General features: G+C 38.7%; 1 protein-coding gene and 1 pseudogene across 6 annotated transcripts in view; both read right to left on the reverse strand.

Annotated features, from left to right (window-relative positions):
• Positions 1–160: 160 nt before the first annotated feature.
• LOC145792833 (uncharacterized) lies at positions 161–2,703 on the reverse strand (annotated as a pseudogene). Its single transcript, XR_014332834.1, has one exon. The product of XR_014332834.1 is annotated as an uncharacterized LOC145792833 (transcript).
• Positions 2,704–2,944: 241 nt separating this feature from the next.
• Positions 2,945–19,683, reverse strand: part of LOC114260880 (vacuolar sorting protein 18) — a 44,629-nt gene continuing 27,890 nt past the window's right edge. For 2 of the 5 annotated variants that reach the window (XM_082874486.1, XM_082874485.1), the window contains exons 19-23: positions 14,808–15,035; positions 13,539–13,694; positions 11,817–11,978; positions 4,202–4,321; positions 2,945–3,335 (exon numbers count right to left, since the gene is read on the reverse strand). In XM_082874486.1, coding sequence (XP_082730612.1) covers positions 3,162–3,335; positions 4,202–4,321; positions 11,817–11,978; positions 13,539–13,694; positions 14,808–15,035 — 840 coding nt within the window. In that variant the 3' untranslated portion in view covers positions 2,945–3,161. The remainder of the gene's footprint in view (positions 3,336–4,201; positions 4,322–11,816; positions 11,979–13,538; positions 13,695–14,807; positions 15,036–19,683) is intronic. The other 3 variants (XM_082874488.1, XM_082874487.1, XM_082874489.1) reach the window with 2 other exon arrangements.

Consider the following 19,683-nt stretch of genomic DNA (forward strand, 5'->3'; position numbering starts at 1 on the left):
TATCCCTCTAAATACAAAAACAAATAAAATGAAAAGATACATATATCTGGTTTTATTCATTAATCATTCAAATTAGAAAACAAAAAATTACAATCCTTTACCTTTTCCTCCTAAGTGAGGAATTATATTATTATTTTATTTGTTTTCTCGTCTCAGGATTCAAACAGAGCTTTGATTAGTCTCCTACTAACAATGCTTTGTAGGATGACAAAGGAAAACCACATAGACAATCATTGCCGGAAAAGGCACTTTGCCGGGAACTTGTTTGGCGGTATTGAACCGCACAAATGGTTATTACTCACATTCAACTTCTCAAGCCCAGAACTTGCCTAAGCCAACTTCCCAAACACCAAATTTCTTGACAAATCCAAAACCTTCAAAGTATGGGAAATTTCACACTTTCCATGTCAAACCGTATCCGATTACCCGAGGCCCGAAAACCCACCAAATAATTGGTTCGGTTCAGTAACCCAGCCGGGCTACCCGATATTTCATTGTCGGAAAGATCAATGTAGTCATAAAAATAGGTCTCCACTGGCTTCCAATCATCAAGCTTGATCTTGATCTTGATCCCACATCTTGCGAGCTTGAGAGAGTATATTATAGTAGATGAAGTGACCCATTTAGGAATTTCACTCAGATGAAACCCATTATATGATAAATCTAGAGATTCAATACCTTTCACATTCATTTCTGGAAATGGGTCGACGAGAAAATTGTAAGAAAGATCGAGATTGAATATTTTGGTGAGATTCCCAAAAGATTTTGGTACTGTCCCAGAAAATCGATTCCATGAAAGATCCAAAGTGTCGAGTGCGTGAAAGCTTCCGAGAAAATCTGGGATTTGTCCTGTGAAATAGTTGTGGCCGAGCTCTAGATATATAAGTTTCGGTGCTAGATCTGAGATTGTTGAAGGAATTTTCCCGGAAAATTGGTTGTGGGAAAGTGAAAGTGAACGGAGCTCCGTCAGGGCCGAGAAAATGTCCGGTACGGTACCGGTGAGCTGGTTCCGGTCCAAACTCAGTAGGGTTAGCTTCTTGAGTTGCTGAATACCGGGCGGTACGGTACCAGTGAGAAGATTTCCGCCGAATTTGAGTTGACCAGCTGAGTCGATTTGGAAATCGAACTCGGGATTGGACCCGAAAGCTGATTGCCAGCGAAACTCAGCGCGACGAGTCGGGTCAAGTCTCCGATGTTGACGGGTATTTGACCCGAGAGTTTGCCGTTTTCAATGTTTGGTAGATAGAACAAAGAATATAACTGGGAGGTGAAGCATTTTATTAAAGAAAAAAAGCAACAATCTTTGTAGTGTGTAATTTTGAGTATTTTTCTACATAAAAATGACTTGCTTCCCATGCATTGTAATAGTTTTGGTCAATTATTTATAGTTTTTCTTATATAAAATCAGAGTAATTTAATAACAATAATACAAAAATAATTATATTCATATTTTATTTATTATCTTATGAGTTATAATTATATTAATAATATATATGAATAGTGAGATTCATTAAACTAATACAATTATATTTTATAAAATAAATAAAATGAAATATACAAGATGATTGTTTAAATAATACAATCAATGACACATTACTTATTGACTTTATTATTATAAAATGAGTAATGTTATAAACACTAATTAGTATACTAATTAATGTATCAATCGATGATGTCGCATAATTTAAGAAGTTTTTGATATTTATAATTTATATAATGAGTGAAGTCAATAATCATGTCATAACTAATGTTGATACACTAGTTAGTACACTAATTGATGCATATAACACCACCGTTATAAAGTGTATAAGACAAGTATGTGTTGAATAAAGAGAGTGTGGGGAGAGAAAATGAGGATTATGGGAGAGTGAGAGTGGTGTGATAAGAGAGTCAAGTCCGTCGACTGCAGTTGGATGCACTTGCCCCCATCTCCACATGGCTGGCAGTGCTCCTTTCTATCTTCGCCATCTCTTTAGTCTCTCCCCCCCCCCCCCAATTACCATTCCTATCTCTATCTCAATTATTAACCAATATTAATTATTAATAAATATTACTTTAATTTTATATTTATAAATTTATACATTTTAATAACCTTAACTATAGAAATATATCATTATTATGTTAACTCATTATTCATTTGTATTGAGATAAATTACACTCATCTCTCATGAAATTTAATAAAAATACAATTGACTTCATAAATTAAATTATACTAATTTATGTTATAGTGGATTTGAGCCATCAAATCTATATAGCAAGTAGAGATATAAACAAGCAAAGATAAATATACAATTTAATAAAAAAAAAATACACTAATATTATTTTTCTCATTCATACTACTCACAAATTATTAATAAAAAAATTAAATTTTATATGAATTAAAATATCAAAAAAGGCTAGTGAAATTATATCAAAAATATAAAACTTACTGTATTTTTTTCAAATTGCAAGAAAAATAAATGTAATTTATTTATTTTTTATTTTTTATTTCACATAATGATTGAGAATATATTGGAATAAGTACAAAAAATGGCTACATCAAAGGAACACGACATTTATGAAAAATATGGAAGAACTTTAGGTCTCCTTGACCAAGACAACATGGGCATGGAAAGGCTCAAAAGGGACTCCATTCACAACAATACATGTAGAGGTGTTACACATTGAAAAAATGAGACTGATTTTGGAAGAAATTCAAAAAAAAAAAAAACACAAGCCAAGACAAGTCAAGACAAGACAATACAATATAGACTTTGTAGAAGGAAATCACAATCATATGAACTCCAAATGGAAATCACATTCACTGGGTTCGTAGAAAAGTGTTCTATTGTGAATTCTTGTGATTTAGTTCATTAACGCATCCCTGTCAAAATTCTGTAGATGAGCCTACAACAAACTATTAGGAACATACACTCGAGTAGACCTGAGATGTAATGGATACCTCTGATAGCTAAAGGGTAGTAGATATAACCTCTCAAATGTACATAATCAATTAACAAAAGAAAGAATGCATTCTGTGTAACACAAATCATAACTTGTTGAAACCATACACCACCAAGAATAAAGACGATAAAGCAAAACACAAATTAAAAGACCCCCTCAACACAGCCATGCACATGGATCAATGATAACCTGCACTACAAATCCATTAAGGCATTCAATCATACAGCCAAAGAAAGGCTCTTCTGGGCTCCAATGTTATGTGGCCTTATTTCCCAAGAAGCAGCCTCGTGTGCTTCTCCAGGGAGGATAAAAGGCAAAGAGATCTCTCGAATCATCAAGTCACCACAAAATGGGCATTCGCAAGCTATGGCATCATCCAATTGTGAGCGTATCTGTACAAGCAAATTAACATTTTTTAGTCCGTCTAATTCACAATGTAAGAAGCTACAATTTATGAATCAGTCAGCAGCAGGGTATGAAATTTATTCTAGAGTAAATTGGCACAAGAAAATCAAATGAAATAATGCTATCTCATTTACAAAAGCATTTGAAGCAAAAAGCCATCATTTTTATTGAAATAAGAACAAGAACACCATTATCATCATTTACTTCACCGACTGCAACCTGTGAAGCAGAGACACCTCTTCGGAGGGCACGTACCAGTAAACAACACATGTTGGCCAGGAACACACTAGGGGCATGCTCTATTTTTAACCCTTTTTTTTCAACTGAAATAGCATACTCAAGGTTGATAAATTTGATGAGAATAAATATTTGACACAGAATAAATATATAATATTAAAAAATATGACATATAACAAATATATAAATTACATGTTTTACATGTGTCCTCAATGTGTCGTCTCCTATATTTTATGAAAATTTGTGTGTCCGTGTCATGTCACGTGTCTGTGTCCGTACTTCTTAAACTGCAACCATTAACACATAGGTACCACAACTACAGTCTTTTTATTTTACTTCCAAGGTTTTTGAATGCCAACAAACAACAATTAAAAAAGAAAAAAGAGCAACTGGAGAAAAACCAACGGCTTGAGAAAGAAGCAACAAAAATGAGTACATGACTTTATGGCAATGTTTCAGACTTTTTACACTGCAATTAAATTGACTCATCTCAAAAGCAGTGAAAAACTAAACACAGTAGAATAATGCATGTTGAACATGACAAGATTCGACAGCAGAGATGCATTCAACGCCAATTTTGAGTTGCTTAAACACATATGAAAAACATCATAAGGACCTTATCCGTTGGGGTCATGCTAGTTATGGATTCCTCCTCGGTTAAGGTACCATTAGAATCCTTCTTGGATTCACCTCCCACTAAAGTAAGTTGCTTTTGAAGATCCAGTATATATTCTGCCTGCAACATTCATTTGAAGGAAAAAGTACAGAAAACAAACATTACGCAAAAGGGACTTTGTTTACGAAATTACACTTCTAACAAAACATAACTCTAAATAAATTCACACAAAATTAATCAAGAGACACTATAAAAATCTATTATATATTGGAGGACATACACATGGTTAGAACGTTAAAATTTGGTCAGATCAACTCAGAAATGGAAACAAGCCCGCAGAATGATTTTGGGATGATGATATTCTAAAAACTTCTAAATAAGTTCATATATGGGAGTTGTATCATCGGGTTTCTAAATATATAACCTAGGCCTGTGCAAATAACTGAACCAACTGATCAACCCGTTCAAACTGACCGAACTGATGGAACATTGGATGATTTCGACTGCTGCTACGGTCGGCTATGAGTTGCAAACCTTGTATTTTTCGAATCGGCGGTCGGCCAACCGATTGAAAATCAGAAAATTCGTAAAAACCAAACCGACCGTATATCTTATATATTAAATATAAATTTTACAGGTGTCAAACTATATTTGGTTTACAAGATTACACCTTATCAAATTTGTTGGTCTTTTAAGACTTGTTAGCTAATCACAAAATAACTTTATCACTGTAACATTATTTTTTCTTTCATTCTTTGTCTCACAGATCTGCCAAACGTCTCATCACCTACCCTAACCCCTCATTTCTCTCTTCAAGTCACCTCACAAATTAATACTCACCAACCCTCATCAATTTGCATAACTCTCTCTCTCTCATCCCTAATGTTCTTCTCTCTAAACTTGTTCTTTCTCACCCCATCAGAGATCTCTCTCCCTTGGATCTCTCTCAATTCTATAAGCAATGGTTCGCATAGCATATTGTTGAACTGACGATGGTGAGGAATTATGGTGGTCGACCAACGATGATGATGATGTTAGCATATTATATTATTATCTGAGCTTTTGTGGTTTGTAATTAGTCTATGCCCCCAGGGCTCAACTTGTAATCGTCTCATCTTGTAAACCCTAATCTTCATTTATAAATAGGGGATGATATTCTATCAAACCCTAAGTAGGTTACTCAAGCTTCATGGTATCACAGCAGAACCTCTAGGGTTTCGGCTTACCCTCGTTGGTAGACCTCTACACCAACGACACTCTAGGGTTCGAAGCTTACCTGGGTGGATCATCACTCAGCTTATCTTCCTCAGTCGATCTCCTCAGTTCCTCGCCTTCCTCTGTTGATCATCACTCAGCCGTCAGCTCGTCTTCCTCAGTCGATCTCCTCAGCTCGTCTTCCTCACATCGTCGATCTCCTCGCCTTCCTCTATCGATCGTCACTCAGCCGTCAGCTCGTCAGTCGATCTCGTCAGCCGCTCTCATCACTCAGCTCGTCTTCCTCACATCGTCGATCTCCTTCATCTTCGTTCGTCTGGTATGCTCTCAGAGGTATACAACAGACCTCATCTCTGTTTGGTATATATGTCGTGTATACACATGTATAAATAAATAAGCTATATGCCTGTATCCGTACCAATGCATATATAAATAAATAAATAATTACTATAAAAAAAAAAGAAAAAAAAAACAAAACAAAAACAAAAAACCTTTATGATTTCTTAATTTTTTGTTATGCCTTTATATTGTTCATTGTGCCTATTCTTTTACCATCACCTTCTGGGTGTGTGATTGTCACTAGTTTTGTTGCGGGTTCGGTAGTATTGTATCCATGGCAGATTCCACCAGTGTGTCCCCTACTTCTTAAACACCGAGGAGTGAGAGTCTCATTATACCTACTACCATGACTGAGAACCCCAACCCTAGTTTGAAAATCACCACCTCTCTATTTAATGGTCAGAACTACCTAGCATGGTCTCAAAGTTTGACTATATTTTTGAAAAGCCGAGAGAAGATGGGGTATGTTAATGGCAAGATACAAGCACCTAGTACCACTGACTCGGGTTTTGACCAATGGGAGATTATCAACTCTTTGATTATGGGTTGGCTTATTCATTCGATGGTTCCTGAAATTGGTGAGGGCTACTTGTCTATGGAGACTGCCCAGGATGTTTGGGAGGCTGTGGCTGCCACCTATTTCCGCAAAGGGAATTTCTCACAGGCATTTGAGTTGCGCCGCTCTATTGAGAGCTCATTTCAAGGGGAGCAGATTGTTCTTCAGTATTTCACTTTCCTCACCAACGGCTGGAAACGCCTTGACCACCTAGAAGACTATAAGCCCTGCTGATTTTGTCGGGTACAAGAAGTTCATCGCACGGGAACGAATCTTTAAATTTCTGGCAGGCCTAAATGTGGAGTATGATCCAGTTAGGGGTCGAGTTCTAGGTATGGACACTATTCCTTCACTTCAAGAGGCATTTGCCTATGTACAGAATGAGGAGAGTCGCCAGTCTGCTATGATGTCCCCTGTCTCTATTGATCGCTCAGCATTACTGTCTACTCCTCGAGATGGTCTTAGCCTGACTGCCAGCCCTCAGTCTGCTACTAAGGAGTCTGTATTCTGTGATTATTGCAAGAATCCGCGGCATACTCGTGAGACGTGTTGGGGGCTTCATGGGACTCCATCCGGGGGTCGAAGTGATCGGTCTGGTTCTCGAGGAGGTCGGTCAGGCCAGTCTAGAGGACGTGGTTCCTATTCCCGGGCACATCAGTCTAGTGTCGTTGATACACTTGATTCTAATTCTGCTTCTGTTGGCCAAGCTTCTGATACTGAGCTGGAGGATGCTTTGCGCCAATGTTGGACCGCAGGTCTTCTACTGCTCTCAGTACAGCTTCATCGTCCTTTGCCCGCTCAGGTAACTTAGCCTCTTCTCCTTGTGCTTTCCTGTGTCATAAGTCTTTGCCTTGGATTATTGATTCCAGTGCCTCCGATCATATGTCTGGCTCCTCTGATCTTTTCTCTGTCTATAAGCCCTCTTCAGGTCAGGACAAAGTTAGGATTGCCAATGGTACTGTTTCTTCTGTTTCTGGAAAAGGTTTAGTCCAAGTCACTCTTACCATACATCTATCTTCTGTTCTCCATGTTCTCAATTTTTCTGTTAATCTGTTATCCTTGAGTCGTCTTACCTAGGATTTGAATTGTAGTGTGACGTTTTTTTCCTGATCATTGTCTTTTTCAGGACCTTGTCACGAGGAGGACGATTGGCAATGGTAGTGCAAAAAATGGTCTCTACTTCCTGGATCTACCGAACAAACTTGCTTATTCTTCCACCACGTCTTCTACTACCCCCGCTGATTTATGACTGTGGCATCGGCGTCTTGGACATCGTTCCTTTTATTTACTTAAGCATTTATTTCCATCTGGTTTCGCAAATCATCATGTGTCTGACTTTCTTTGTGAGTCTTGTCAACTTGAAAAACAATACTGAGTTTCTTTTGCTCACAGTTTGAATAAAAGTTTAGTTCATTTTTCATTAATACATTCTGATATTTGAGGTCCTTCTCGTGTTATGTCTATAAAAGGTCATCGATGATTTGTTACATTTATTGATGATTTTTCTCGTACTACTTGGGTGTATCTCATGAAAGATAAGAGTGAGGTTTTCTCTGTGTTTCGCAATTTTCATAAGATGATTTGTACTCAGTTTGGGGCCACTGTCAAACTATTTCGTTCTGATAATGGCGGGGAATATATAGATTCTGGGTTAGGACAATATTTCTCTTCTCATGACATTATCCACCAGACATCTTGCACCAATACCCCTCAACAAAATGGGGTGGCGAAATGCACGAATCGGCATCTTCTTGACATGGCTCGGTGCATGTGTTTTTCTATGAGTGTGCCTCGGCCCTATTGGGGCGACGCTGTTCTCACCGTTGCCCATCTTATTAATCGTCTCCCTACCCAGGTCCTGCAAAAACAAGCTCCTCTTCACGTCCTCCTAGGTTCTCAGTCCTTGTTTTCTATTCCTCCCAAAATTTTTGGTTGTGTCTGTTTTGTTCATAATCACTCTCCTTCCCGTGGTAAGTTGGACCCTCGCTCTCTCAAATGTGTTTTCCTTGGCTACTCTCCTACTCAAAAGGGGTATAAATGTTACCACCCTTCTTCTCGTAAGTGGTTTGTGTCCATGGATGTTACTTTCTTTGAGTCCCAGTCCTATTTCTTGTCCTCTCCGGTGTCACCGTCCTCATTTCCGGGGTAGCCTTGGTGTGAAGTGAGTCCTGTGCTTCCTATGGTGGACCCAATTGTTCTTGCACCACCCTCTTCTACTGTGCTTCCTATGGTGGAACCAGTTGTTCTTGTACCACCCTCTTCTATTAGGACTGTAGAACCCAATGTCACCAAGGATAAGGACGGGCATGTTTATGTCCGAGACATAGACAGACAACAAGTTAACTGGATACAAGGGACCACTTCTGCTCCTCCACTGCCATCTCCTGCTTCTGATGAGAGTCTAGGTAACTTTGAATCTCTTGAGTCCATTGATCTTGATGTTCCTATTGCCAAGAGGAAGGGTGTGTGATCTTGTACTCAACATCCTATCTCACAGTTTGTGTCCTACTCTCATTTGTCATCCTCATATAGAGCGTTTGTGTTCAATATTTCCTCTGTTAGCATTCCTGACCATTTTCAGGATGCTCTTGCTACCTCTGAGTAGAAACTAGCCATGATTGAGTAAATGAAAACACTTAGGAAGAATGCCACTTGAGAATTGTCTGAGTTACCTACGGGCAAACGACCTGTGAGATGTAAATGGGTATATACTGTGAAACACAAAGCAGATGAGTTTATTGAGCGTTACAAGGCAAGACTTGTGGCAAAAGGGTTTACTCAGACATATGGCATTGATTATCAAGAGACCTTCGCACCCGTGGCTAAGATGAATTCAGTCAGAGTACTTCTCTCTCTAGCAGCTAATCTAGATTGGCCGCTTTATCAGTTTGATGTCAATAATGCGTTTCTCCATGGTGACCTCGAAGAAGAGGTATATATGGACATTCCTCCTGGTTTTGAGGATCATCAGACAGAAGGCAAAGTATGCAAGCTTCGGAAGTCATTTTATGGTTCCAAACAGTCTCCAAGGGCTTGGTTTGAGAGTTTCATTCAGGCTATGTTTAAATATGACTTCAAACAGAGTCAGGCAAATCACACCTTGTTTGTGAAACATTCCTCACGTGGTAAGACTACAGCACTTATTGTTTATGTAGATGACATAGTTCTTACAGGCAATGATAGTGGGGAAATACCTCTGTTGAAGAAATATTTAGCTAATGAGTTTGAAATCAAAGACTTGGGAAGCTTGAAGTATTTTCTAGGAATTGAAGTTGCTCGCTCTAGGGATGGGATATTTATCTCACAGAGAAAATATGTGTTTGACCTATTAAAGGAAACTGGAATGCTTGGCTGCAAGGCATGTGCCACTCCACTGGAACCCAATCAGAAATTGGAGGATGGTGAAGGAGGAGAAGCTGTTGATAGGGGGAGCTATCAGCGATTAGTGGGTAAGCTCATTTACCTATCTCACTCCCGTCCTGATATTGCTGTTACTGTCAGTGTGGTTAGTCAGTTTATGCATGCTCCTCATCAGATTCACTTTGAGGCTGTCATGAGAATCTTGAGGTACTTGAAGTCTGCTCCTGATAAGGGTCTTTATTTTTCAAAGTATGATCATCTTCATGTGGAAGCCTATACAGATGCTGACTGGACTGGATCAGTAATTGATAGGAGATCGACTTCAGGGTACTGCACTTTTGTTGGAGGCAACCTAGTTACTTGGAGGAGTAAGAAACAGAATGTGGTTGCCAGGTCAAGTGCAGAAGCTGAGTTTAGAGCTATGGCACAAGGTATGTGTGAACTTTTATGGATCAAGTTATTGTTGAGTGATCTAGGTATTGATCAGACGGACTCCATGCGGTTATACTGTGATAATAAGGCCGCTATCAACATCGCTCACAATCCAGTTCAACACGACAGGACAAAACATGCTGAGATTGATCGCCACTTCATTAAAGAGAAACGCACTAGTGGTACCATTTGTACTTCTTTTGTCAAATCTGGTGAACAACTTGCTGATATTCTCACCAAGGGGGTTGGGAATAAACCATTTCATGACATATTAGGCAAACTGGGCATGAGAGATATCTTCGCACCAGCTTGAGGGGGAGTGATAGCATATTATATTATAATCTGAGCTTTTGTGGTTTGTAATTAGTCTATGCCCTCAGGGCTCGACTTGTAATTGTCTCATCTTGTAAACCCTAATCTTCATTTATAAATAGGGGATGATATTCTATCAAACCCTAAGCTGGTTACTCAAGCTTCAGATGAATCACAGTGGTCAACTGGTGGTGGTGATGAATCATGTTATCAATTCTGATCTCCCTCATACCATCTATCTTTCTTTGGTCTCAAATCTCGTTACCCTACAATCTTCTCCCTCAAAACCCCATCACAGTTGTCCCCTCAAACCACTACCGTCGTTGGAATCTTTGTCTACATCTTAAGTCCTCTATTTTTTGTGTTGTATGCATATGTTGTCAAAACTGACCTTAACCGACTGCTGATTTCAGTTGAGGAAAGATATGGTTTCGAATCAAAATGGATCGAAATCGGTTGAGATAAACATGAACCCGATGCATTCAGTTCGGTTGATGGGTTTAGGGTGAACCCGACCCAACCCAACCCAACCCGTGCACACCCCTAATGTAACCACATTTTTCTTTTGATCTAGTTAAGGACATAGTCATTTCAGCTTGATCGGCATATGCAGAACTAAGATTTAAAATTGTATCACTGGTGCCAATTTCATACTTATGTTTTGGGCTGTAAGTGGGACGCTATGAGCCCTTCTGGATAAGCTTCTGTTTGGCATTTGTAAGACAACCAAAACTAGCTTATAGGCCATATGATGACTAAATCAGGCATTACCAGAAAAAGCTAGGATCACCTCAATGGATACATGACCTTCGCACTGGTATAATGAGTATAAGTGATGCAAAATGCAAGATTTACAGATGCAATACGAATTTATTGTCATTATTTTAAAAGGTAGAATGCATTTCAGACTTTTTGTTCAAGGATTCACCTACACCCAGGGCAAGGAGGCCACCAGCAAAGAGCCGCCCTCCCCCCGGGGGAGCAAGGGTTGAACAATGGGTTATCATATGCCATTCTATTTCCCATCTGATGGAAAAGTGTTTAAGTAGTCACATTTTTTTTAATCAATTTTAATAAAACTATTTGTTGTCAAGATGATGAGAACATATTAAAACTTTCTAATTTTATTTTTAACAACCACTGCAAACCAAATTTGTTGTAGGCCGCCAATGTTGCTTTAGTATACCCCATTTTGAGGATATTAACTAAGTTCTATGTGGTACATTTGCAAGAGCAAGTACCAAGTGTAGTTAAGCATAAGATTTAATGGATCTTAATACCTCCTATTGTCATGCATTGCCACTTTAACCATGAAATTACTTAAAGCAACGATATATGGATCAACACCCAATCAGCTTTACAAATATACATAAATGTATATGAAATCATTCTAGAGCTTACTTGATCTCGGTGGGTACACCTTGTGACATGGGCAATCAGGCATTGAGCATGGAAGGCATGTCCACATGGAAAGACATAGAAAGGGGCCATTGCACCTACTGATGTATAACCCCTAGCCATCCGATGGTCCCAACTTGCAGTTAGAATCTTCCTCTGACAAACCTGAAACTCGCAAGTAATAAACAGATGCAACAAGTCAACTAATGATGAAAGTCAACTAAATATGATGACAAAGAAATTGAAACAATAATCGGGCGCTGGGCGGGTGGGGGGGATTTCCTAGAATACCAATTGTGCATTAGAAGTTCTTATTGCTCCGGTCTATGAAGCACGGATGCTGTGAAATGGCCCCCGTACGCATGTCGGATATGTATCGGATACGGATACGCGTCCAATACGGCGGAATATATATTAGATACGGCAAAGAAGTATCCAATTTTATTTTATTTTTTTTTAAAAATTCAGATACATATGGGATAAGTGAGGATACTTTAGGGATACGCTTGGGATACTTTCGGGATACGGCGGGGTGAAAAATAATTTTACAAACTTATAATGGATCAAAGTGTAAAATAACAAAAGTTATAAAAAATAAAACAAACCCTAGCTCAAAGCAGCAACAACTCGAACAGAGCAAGAGTCGTCGTCGTCGTCGTCTCTGTCACTCAATCAAGGAGTCGTCATTCGCCATTCGCCATTCTCGAACAGCAGCAAGGAGGAGGAGGAGGAGTCGATCAAGGTTCATCCTCCCTTGCTCTCACTCTCACTCTCATTCTCATTCTCACGCTCTAGCTCGCTCTCTCTCGTGCTCACTCTCACTCTCTCGCTTTTCTGTCTCTATCACTCGATCTTTCCCTCTCTCTCTCTCTATCTCCCTCTCCCTCTTGCTCGATCTCTCCTCTCCTCTCCTCTCCTCTCGCTCAATTTCACTCAATCTCACTCTCTCTCCCTCTCACTCGGTCTCTCTCTCCCTCTCACTCTCTCTGTCTCACTCAGTCTCACTGTCTCTCCCTCTCACTATACTAAACTAACCCCTTTGATTTTTTTTTTTTTTTTCTTTTTTTTGCAACTAAGCTAAGCTACTAGTACCCACTTTTTATTTTCTCAAAAGACAACATCAAGGGAGCCTTGTGCGGTTTTTTTTTTATTATTGAAAGGGTTAACTACATTAATATTTTTTTTTTGAATTGTTGAATTGCTGAAATTTTATTGAATTTTTGAATTTTTGGAATTGCTGAAATTGCTGAAATTTTTTGTTTAAGTTTTATTTTTATGCATGCTACATTACTAAAAATTGTAAAAATAACATTTTTTACGAACGTATCCCCGCCATACCTGTATCCTAGTTTTTCAAATTTTGCCGTATCGTCGTATCCGTATCGTATCGTACCCATATCCATATCCGTGCTTCCTAGGCTCCGGTATAGTACTATAAAATTACTCAAGCCAAAAATCAACCTACTTGAAAGAGAAAATAGGAAAGAAAAAATATCTCTAAAATGAACACAAATAAAATAGACAAGTTTTTCTACTGAGAGATTCCTAACAAACTAGTACTAATTAAAATAAAAAATCCCGAGGAACTACTTGGAGCATTTCGAAGGCTAGCAAACTTAAAGTAAAAGATTACATTTCCAATCTCTTGCAAATAATAGTTCATTAGAAGAAAAAAAAAAAAAAGAAAGAAAGATCTATAGCAAATAACATCAAGAATATTGTTACCCCACAGTCCTCGTCACAATCAATGACAGCATATCGTTGAGCAAGTGCACTGATATCATTTCTAATGTTATCAGCACCGTGTGTTGCATCGTTCATCTCCTGTTTTAGTTGTTCAATTTGCTTGTTGTAATCCTCTAATGATGAGCAAATTGCCTCCTGCAAACATATCAAAGAATTTAATTGAATGACAGATGATGAAGACAGTTTAGCATATGCCCACAGGAAGCATTGGAAAAACAGTTTGCAGCAGATACATGTGGTTTGGCACATAGCTATTCAAATAAAAAGAGAGATTTTTTTCACAATGCACATACATCATAGCATGTCAAGAAATGCCAAGTCGGAAAAACCAGGGAATCTAGAGTTGACCCTTAAAGTTCTCATGGGCAACCTAGGGTTGACCCTTACCCAAGGGTGGTCCATTAGGAAAAAAAGAGAGAGAGAAGGGAAAATTACAAATAAGTTGGAATTAGGAAATATAATCTCAAATCAGAGAAGAGCTTTTAAATTGTAATACTGGTGCGAAGAAGGAAAAATAATTAACGAGGGGTGGAAACTACTACTTGAATTGACCAAGCTACTCTCATTTTCCTTCATCCTCTTCTCTCCTGCTCTTCCCTCTCCAACAATTGACACTGACCATCCCTTGCTGGCCACCACTGCGCGACTCTGCCCTACCACCACCAACCCTCCGGCCAACCCCAGCCCCTCCCTGCCCTTCATGCGATTGCCACAACTAGCGCCTCCCCGCGACCCCTAGTCGCCACCACTATATGCTATACGAATCAAAACAGAAATATTTGTGATTGTTCTTTTCACAAATTATTCCTGCGTTCTCTCGTGATGATTCCAATTGCAGTCCCCCACAAGTGACCTAGAGAAAATGGTAGCCTAATATTGCAAAACACAAACTTACCTTTTTAATTTATTGAATATAGAAAGGGAATATGAAAGTAACTATTGATACAGTTACGAAATTGATATTTTTTCATATAATGTATTTCAAAAAATATACAGTTATAAAACTGTTTTTAGACATTGCAACCTCTGAAGTTTATATGAGAAACGAGCACTTGGCACTATTATAAAGAAAGGAAGCCTATGGAATGACTAGAACATGTAGTACTACATTGATTGCAGCACAACAATTTGATACTGTGATAGCAACAAATAAATAAATAAGAACAAAATCTAGCACTCAGTATTTCCTTCCATGAAAACAAATGTTAGCCTAGTTATAAGTGAAAAACAAAGGTAAAAAAGTGTTACCTTGAAGTCATCAATCAAGGCAAAGTCCGGAAAGAAGGGCAAAATATCCTCAATTTTTAGCAGCCCGTCAGTTTCCTTGAGAAATGCTATTGCTTTTCGAATGTTTTCCCTTTTAGTTCCCTTTTCTTGTTCAACAACATGTTTGGCAACCATGAGCCAGAGCTTCTTCCTTAAGTCTTCATCATCTTCAACCTTGTCAGCTTCAGCCTTAGCAAGTTCTGGGTCAACCTAGCACACCGAAAGAAGAACTCCATGAAACAACAGCATACAAGATTTCTGAAAAGATTACAGTGTTTGAGCACAAATAACCATTAACGTTTTCAAGAACAAGCAAGTGAATAAGAAACTGTACCAAAATATTTTAAGCAAAAAAAACAATTAGCCACAAGATACATCTTTAGTACATTGACAGCAAACTAAATTCCAAGCCTTTAGACACAAAGTAAGTTTGTCCATTTCTCATTTTAAAAGTATGTCTCAAGTCTCAACCACTCAATTCCTTCTAACTGTTACATGATCTGCTGGAAATTTGTGTTAATGCATATAATATGATAGTGGTGTTGGTGGTAGATAGTGGCATGTATAGAATATGATAGTGGTGTTGGTGGTAGATAGTGGCATGTATAGAATATGATAGTGGTGTTGGTGGTAGATAGTGGCATGTATATAATATGATAGTGGTAGATAGTGGTAGATAGTGGTAATATATAATATGTAAGTGGCATATAATGGGTTATAATGATGTTTGTAATATCTCCTATATAAGGAGTGTCATTTGGTCTTGTAAAATAAGAAGTTTTGAATATAACAGAAATATATTCCTTCTTCCTCATATTTTCGGAGTTCTTCTTCCTCATATTTTCTAAGTTGGTATCAGAGCAACAAAAAACGCAGCAGCCCTAAAACCGTCATAGCCATGTCGGAAGTCACGTCCGAAACCACTTCAACCCCTGCCGCTGCCATTCCGGTGAAAACGTCCAACTCTCACTCTGTCCAAATCACCACCATCCGCCTAAATGGTGATAATTTTCTCCGCTGGTCACAATCTGTCCGGATGTATATCCGTGGGCAAGGAAAGATCGGTTACATCACTGGTGACAAGAAGGCTCCTGCTGTTAATGATCCGCTGTTCGACAGTTGGGACGCTGAAAACTCCATGGTTATGACATGGTTGGTCAATTCTATGGAGGAGGATATAAGCTCTAATTACATGTGCTATCCTACTGTACAAGAATTGTGGGATAATGTTAGTCAGATGTATTCTGACCTAGGAAATCAATCTCAAGTTTTCGAATTAACTTTGAAGTTGGGAGAGATTCGTCAAGGAGATGATTCCGTCACCAAATATTTCAATTCGTTGAAAAGGTTGTGGCAGGATCTTGACATCTTCAACACATACGAATGGAAATCGGTTGACGACTGCAACCACCACAAGAAAACTGTGGAAGACAGCCGTATTTACAAGTTTCTTGCCGGCCTCAACATTGAGTTCGATGAAGTGCGAGGAAGAATTATTGGCAGACCTCCTCTCCCATCCATTGGCGAAGTATTTGCCGAAGTCAGAAGGGAAGAGAGCCGAAGGAGCGTCATGCTTAAGAAAAAAGGTACTGGTGAATCAATTGAAATTTCTGCTTTAATTAGCGATGCTGCGGCCAACAAGGCTGCAAATTACCAGCGCAGGTTTGATGATAAGCCACGGGTCTGGTGTGATTTTTGCAACAAGCCTCGCCATACACGCGAAACGTGTTGGAAGATCCATGGCAAACCTGTCAACTGGAAAAGCAGCAAACAAGGAGAGAAGAATCGTGGCTTTCCTACCGCTAATGAAGCCAATTCAGGTCCCTTCAACAAAGAGCAGATTGATCAACTCTTAAAGCTGATAAAATCCAACTCCTCATCCGGTACTCCTAGTGTTTTGTTGGCACAAACAGGTAGAAATCCTAAAGCCTTCTCTTGCCTAAACTTCTCTCCGTGGATCATAGATTCCGGTGCCTCCGATCACATGACTAGTTTTTCCCATTTATTTAGTACCTATTTCCCTTGTCCTAGTCATGACAAAATCAGAATAGCCGATGGTAGTTTTTCACCTATTGCAGGAAAAGGATTTATTAAACTAACTGAGAAAATTAATCTCAATGCTGTTCTTCACGTCCCCAACTTAGCCTGTAACCTTTTGTCTGTCAGTAAACTATCTAAGGATTCTAATTGTCGTGTTACATTTTTTGAATCCCATTGTGAATTTCAGGACCAGAACTCGGGGATGATGATTGGGCGTGCTAGGATGCTTGAAGGTCTTTACTACTTTGATGAAGTACCTGTTAGTAATAAAAAAGCTCAGAGCTTTAATAGTACTAGTTCAATCTCTGTTCGAGAAAAAATAATGCTATGGCACTATAGGCTAGGACATCCTAGTTTTCTTTATCTGAAACATTTATTTCCAGAATTATTTAAAGGGATTGATTGTTCTTCTTTTCATTGTGAAAGTTGCATTTTTGCAAAATTTCATCGCTCTACTTATTTGCCAAAACCTTACCAGACTTCCAAACCTTTTTATTTGATTCATAGTGATGTTTGGGGCCCTTCTAAAATCACTACTCTTTCTGGTAAAAGATGGTTTGTTACATTTATTGATGACCATACCCGCTTATGTTGGATTTATTTGATGAACAAAAAATCTGACGTGAAAAATTTATTCACAAATTTTTACAATATGATTGAAAACCAATTTCAAACCAAAATTGGTATTTTACATTCTGATAATGGAACAGAATATTTCAATGAGCAGTTGGGTGAGTTTTTGGAAAAAAAGGGGATTTTTCATCAATCTACATGTCGGGATACCCCTCAACAAAATGGCATTGCAGAACGAAAAAATAAACATCTACTTGAAGTTGCACGTGCTATAATGTTTTACATGCATGTTCCTAAATATTTATGGGGTGAAGCAATTTTAACAGCCTCTTATTTGATAAACAGGATGCCTACAAAGGTGTTAACATACAAAACACCTTTCGATTGTCTCAAAGCTTTTTTTCCTGACACGAGGTTGTTTTCTGATTTACCCGCCAAAGTTTTTGGATGTACTGCCTATGTTCATGTTCCTAGTCAATTTCGTTCAAAACTTGACCCCCGTGCTATAAAATGTGTTTTTTTGGGATATTCCTCAAACAAAAAGGGGTATAAGTGTTTCGATCCTCAAACCAAGAAATTTCATGTGAGTATGGATGTGTCATTTGTGGAAACAAAATCCTATTTCCCCAACACTTCTCTTCAGGGGGAGACAAGTGGAGTAGAAGACCGTTTTTGGGATATTTCTATCCCGCTCCCCAATGTCATTTATCCTACACAAAAACCACATCTGTCTGATAATGATCACTTAGGAGAACCAAGTTCTATGGTGCCTAGTCAAGAAGATTCTTGTTTAGGGGGAGAAGTACTACAAAATGATCTAAATCCTGAGCTTCAGGTTTATACTAGGAAGCGATTTCATCTGAAGAATAATGACCTGAATGTCCATCCTAATGACCCGAATGTCCACCCGAGTTCTGGCATCGAAATTTTAGGTAATCCTATTCCTTCTATTTCCGACCTTGATGTTCCTATAGCAATTAGGAAAGGTGTCCGAAATTGCATTAAACATCCTATTGCAAATTACCTCTCCTATCAAAGACTGTCTAAAAACCATAGAGCTTTCACATCTAGGATTTCACACTTGTTTGTTCCAAGAAATATACAGGAAGCATTGGATGATCCGAATTGGAAATTAGCAGTCATGGAGGAGATGAATGCTTTAAGGAGAAGTGGTACTTGGGAGATAGTTGATCTACCCAAAGACAAGAAAACAGTTGGGTGTAAATGGGTGTTTACGATAAAATGTAACGCAGATGGAAGCGTTGAGAGATACAAGGCGAGACTGGTGGCTAAAGGCTTCACTCAAACTTATGGGATCGACTATCAGGAGACGTTTGCTCCTGTTGCTAAAATAAATTCCATCAGAGTACTGTTATCTCTTGCAGTAAATTCAGATTGGCTTCTACATCAACTTGACATTAAGAATGCATTTCTCAATGGTGATCTTGAAGAGGAGGTGTTCATGAGCCTACCGCCGGGATTTGAGCAGAGACTTGGAAGCGACAGAGTATGCAGATTGAACAAGTCATTATACGGACTCAAACAATCACCAAGAGCGTGGTTTGAACGCTTTGGGAAGGCAGTTATCAGTTGTGGCTTCTCGCAGAGTCAAGCAGATCACACAATATTTTATAAACATTCAAAAAACAGTAAAATTGCAATTTTGATTGTTTATGTTGATGACATCATTTTAACTGGTAATGATGAAGCAGAGTTAGCAGCCCTCAAAGAGAAACTCGCAAAAGAATTTCACATTAAGGATCTGGGAGCTCTCAAGTATTTCCTCGGAATGGAATTTGCAAGATCCAAGGAAGGTATATTCGTTAATCAGAGAAAATATGTTCTTGATCTCCTTGGAGAAACAGGTATGCTTGGTTGTAAGATGGTGGAGACTCCGATCGAGCCTAACTTGAAGTTACAAGCTGCTAAGGCTGAAAAAGTCAAAGAGAGGGAACAATATCAGCGACTTGTCGGGAAATTGATTTACTTGTCTCATACGCGGCCTGATATTGCCTTTGCAGTCAGCATGGTAAGTCAGTTCATGCACTCACCAGGGGCAGAGCACTTTGAGGCCGTTTATAAGATCTTAAGATATTTGAAAGGAACTCCAGGGAGAGGCTTACTGTTCAAGAAACATGGACATCTTCAAGTTGAAGTATACACAGATGCAGACTGGGCAGGAAGTGTTACAGACAGGAGATCAACATCCGGATACTGCTCCTTTGTAGGTGGGAACCTAGTTACA

Source organism: Camellia sinensis, chromosome 6 (genome assembly GCF_055761805.1).
Source record: "Camellia sinensis isolate YWXY chromosome 6, ASM5576180v1, whole genome shotgun sequence".
Classification (NCBI taxonomy): Eukaryota; Viridiplantae; Streptophyta; class Magnoliopsida; order Ericales; family Theaceae; genus Camellia; species Camellia sinensis.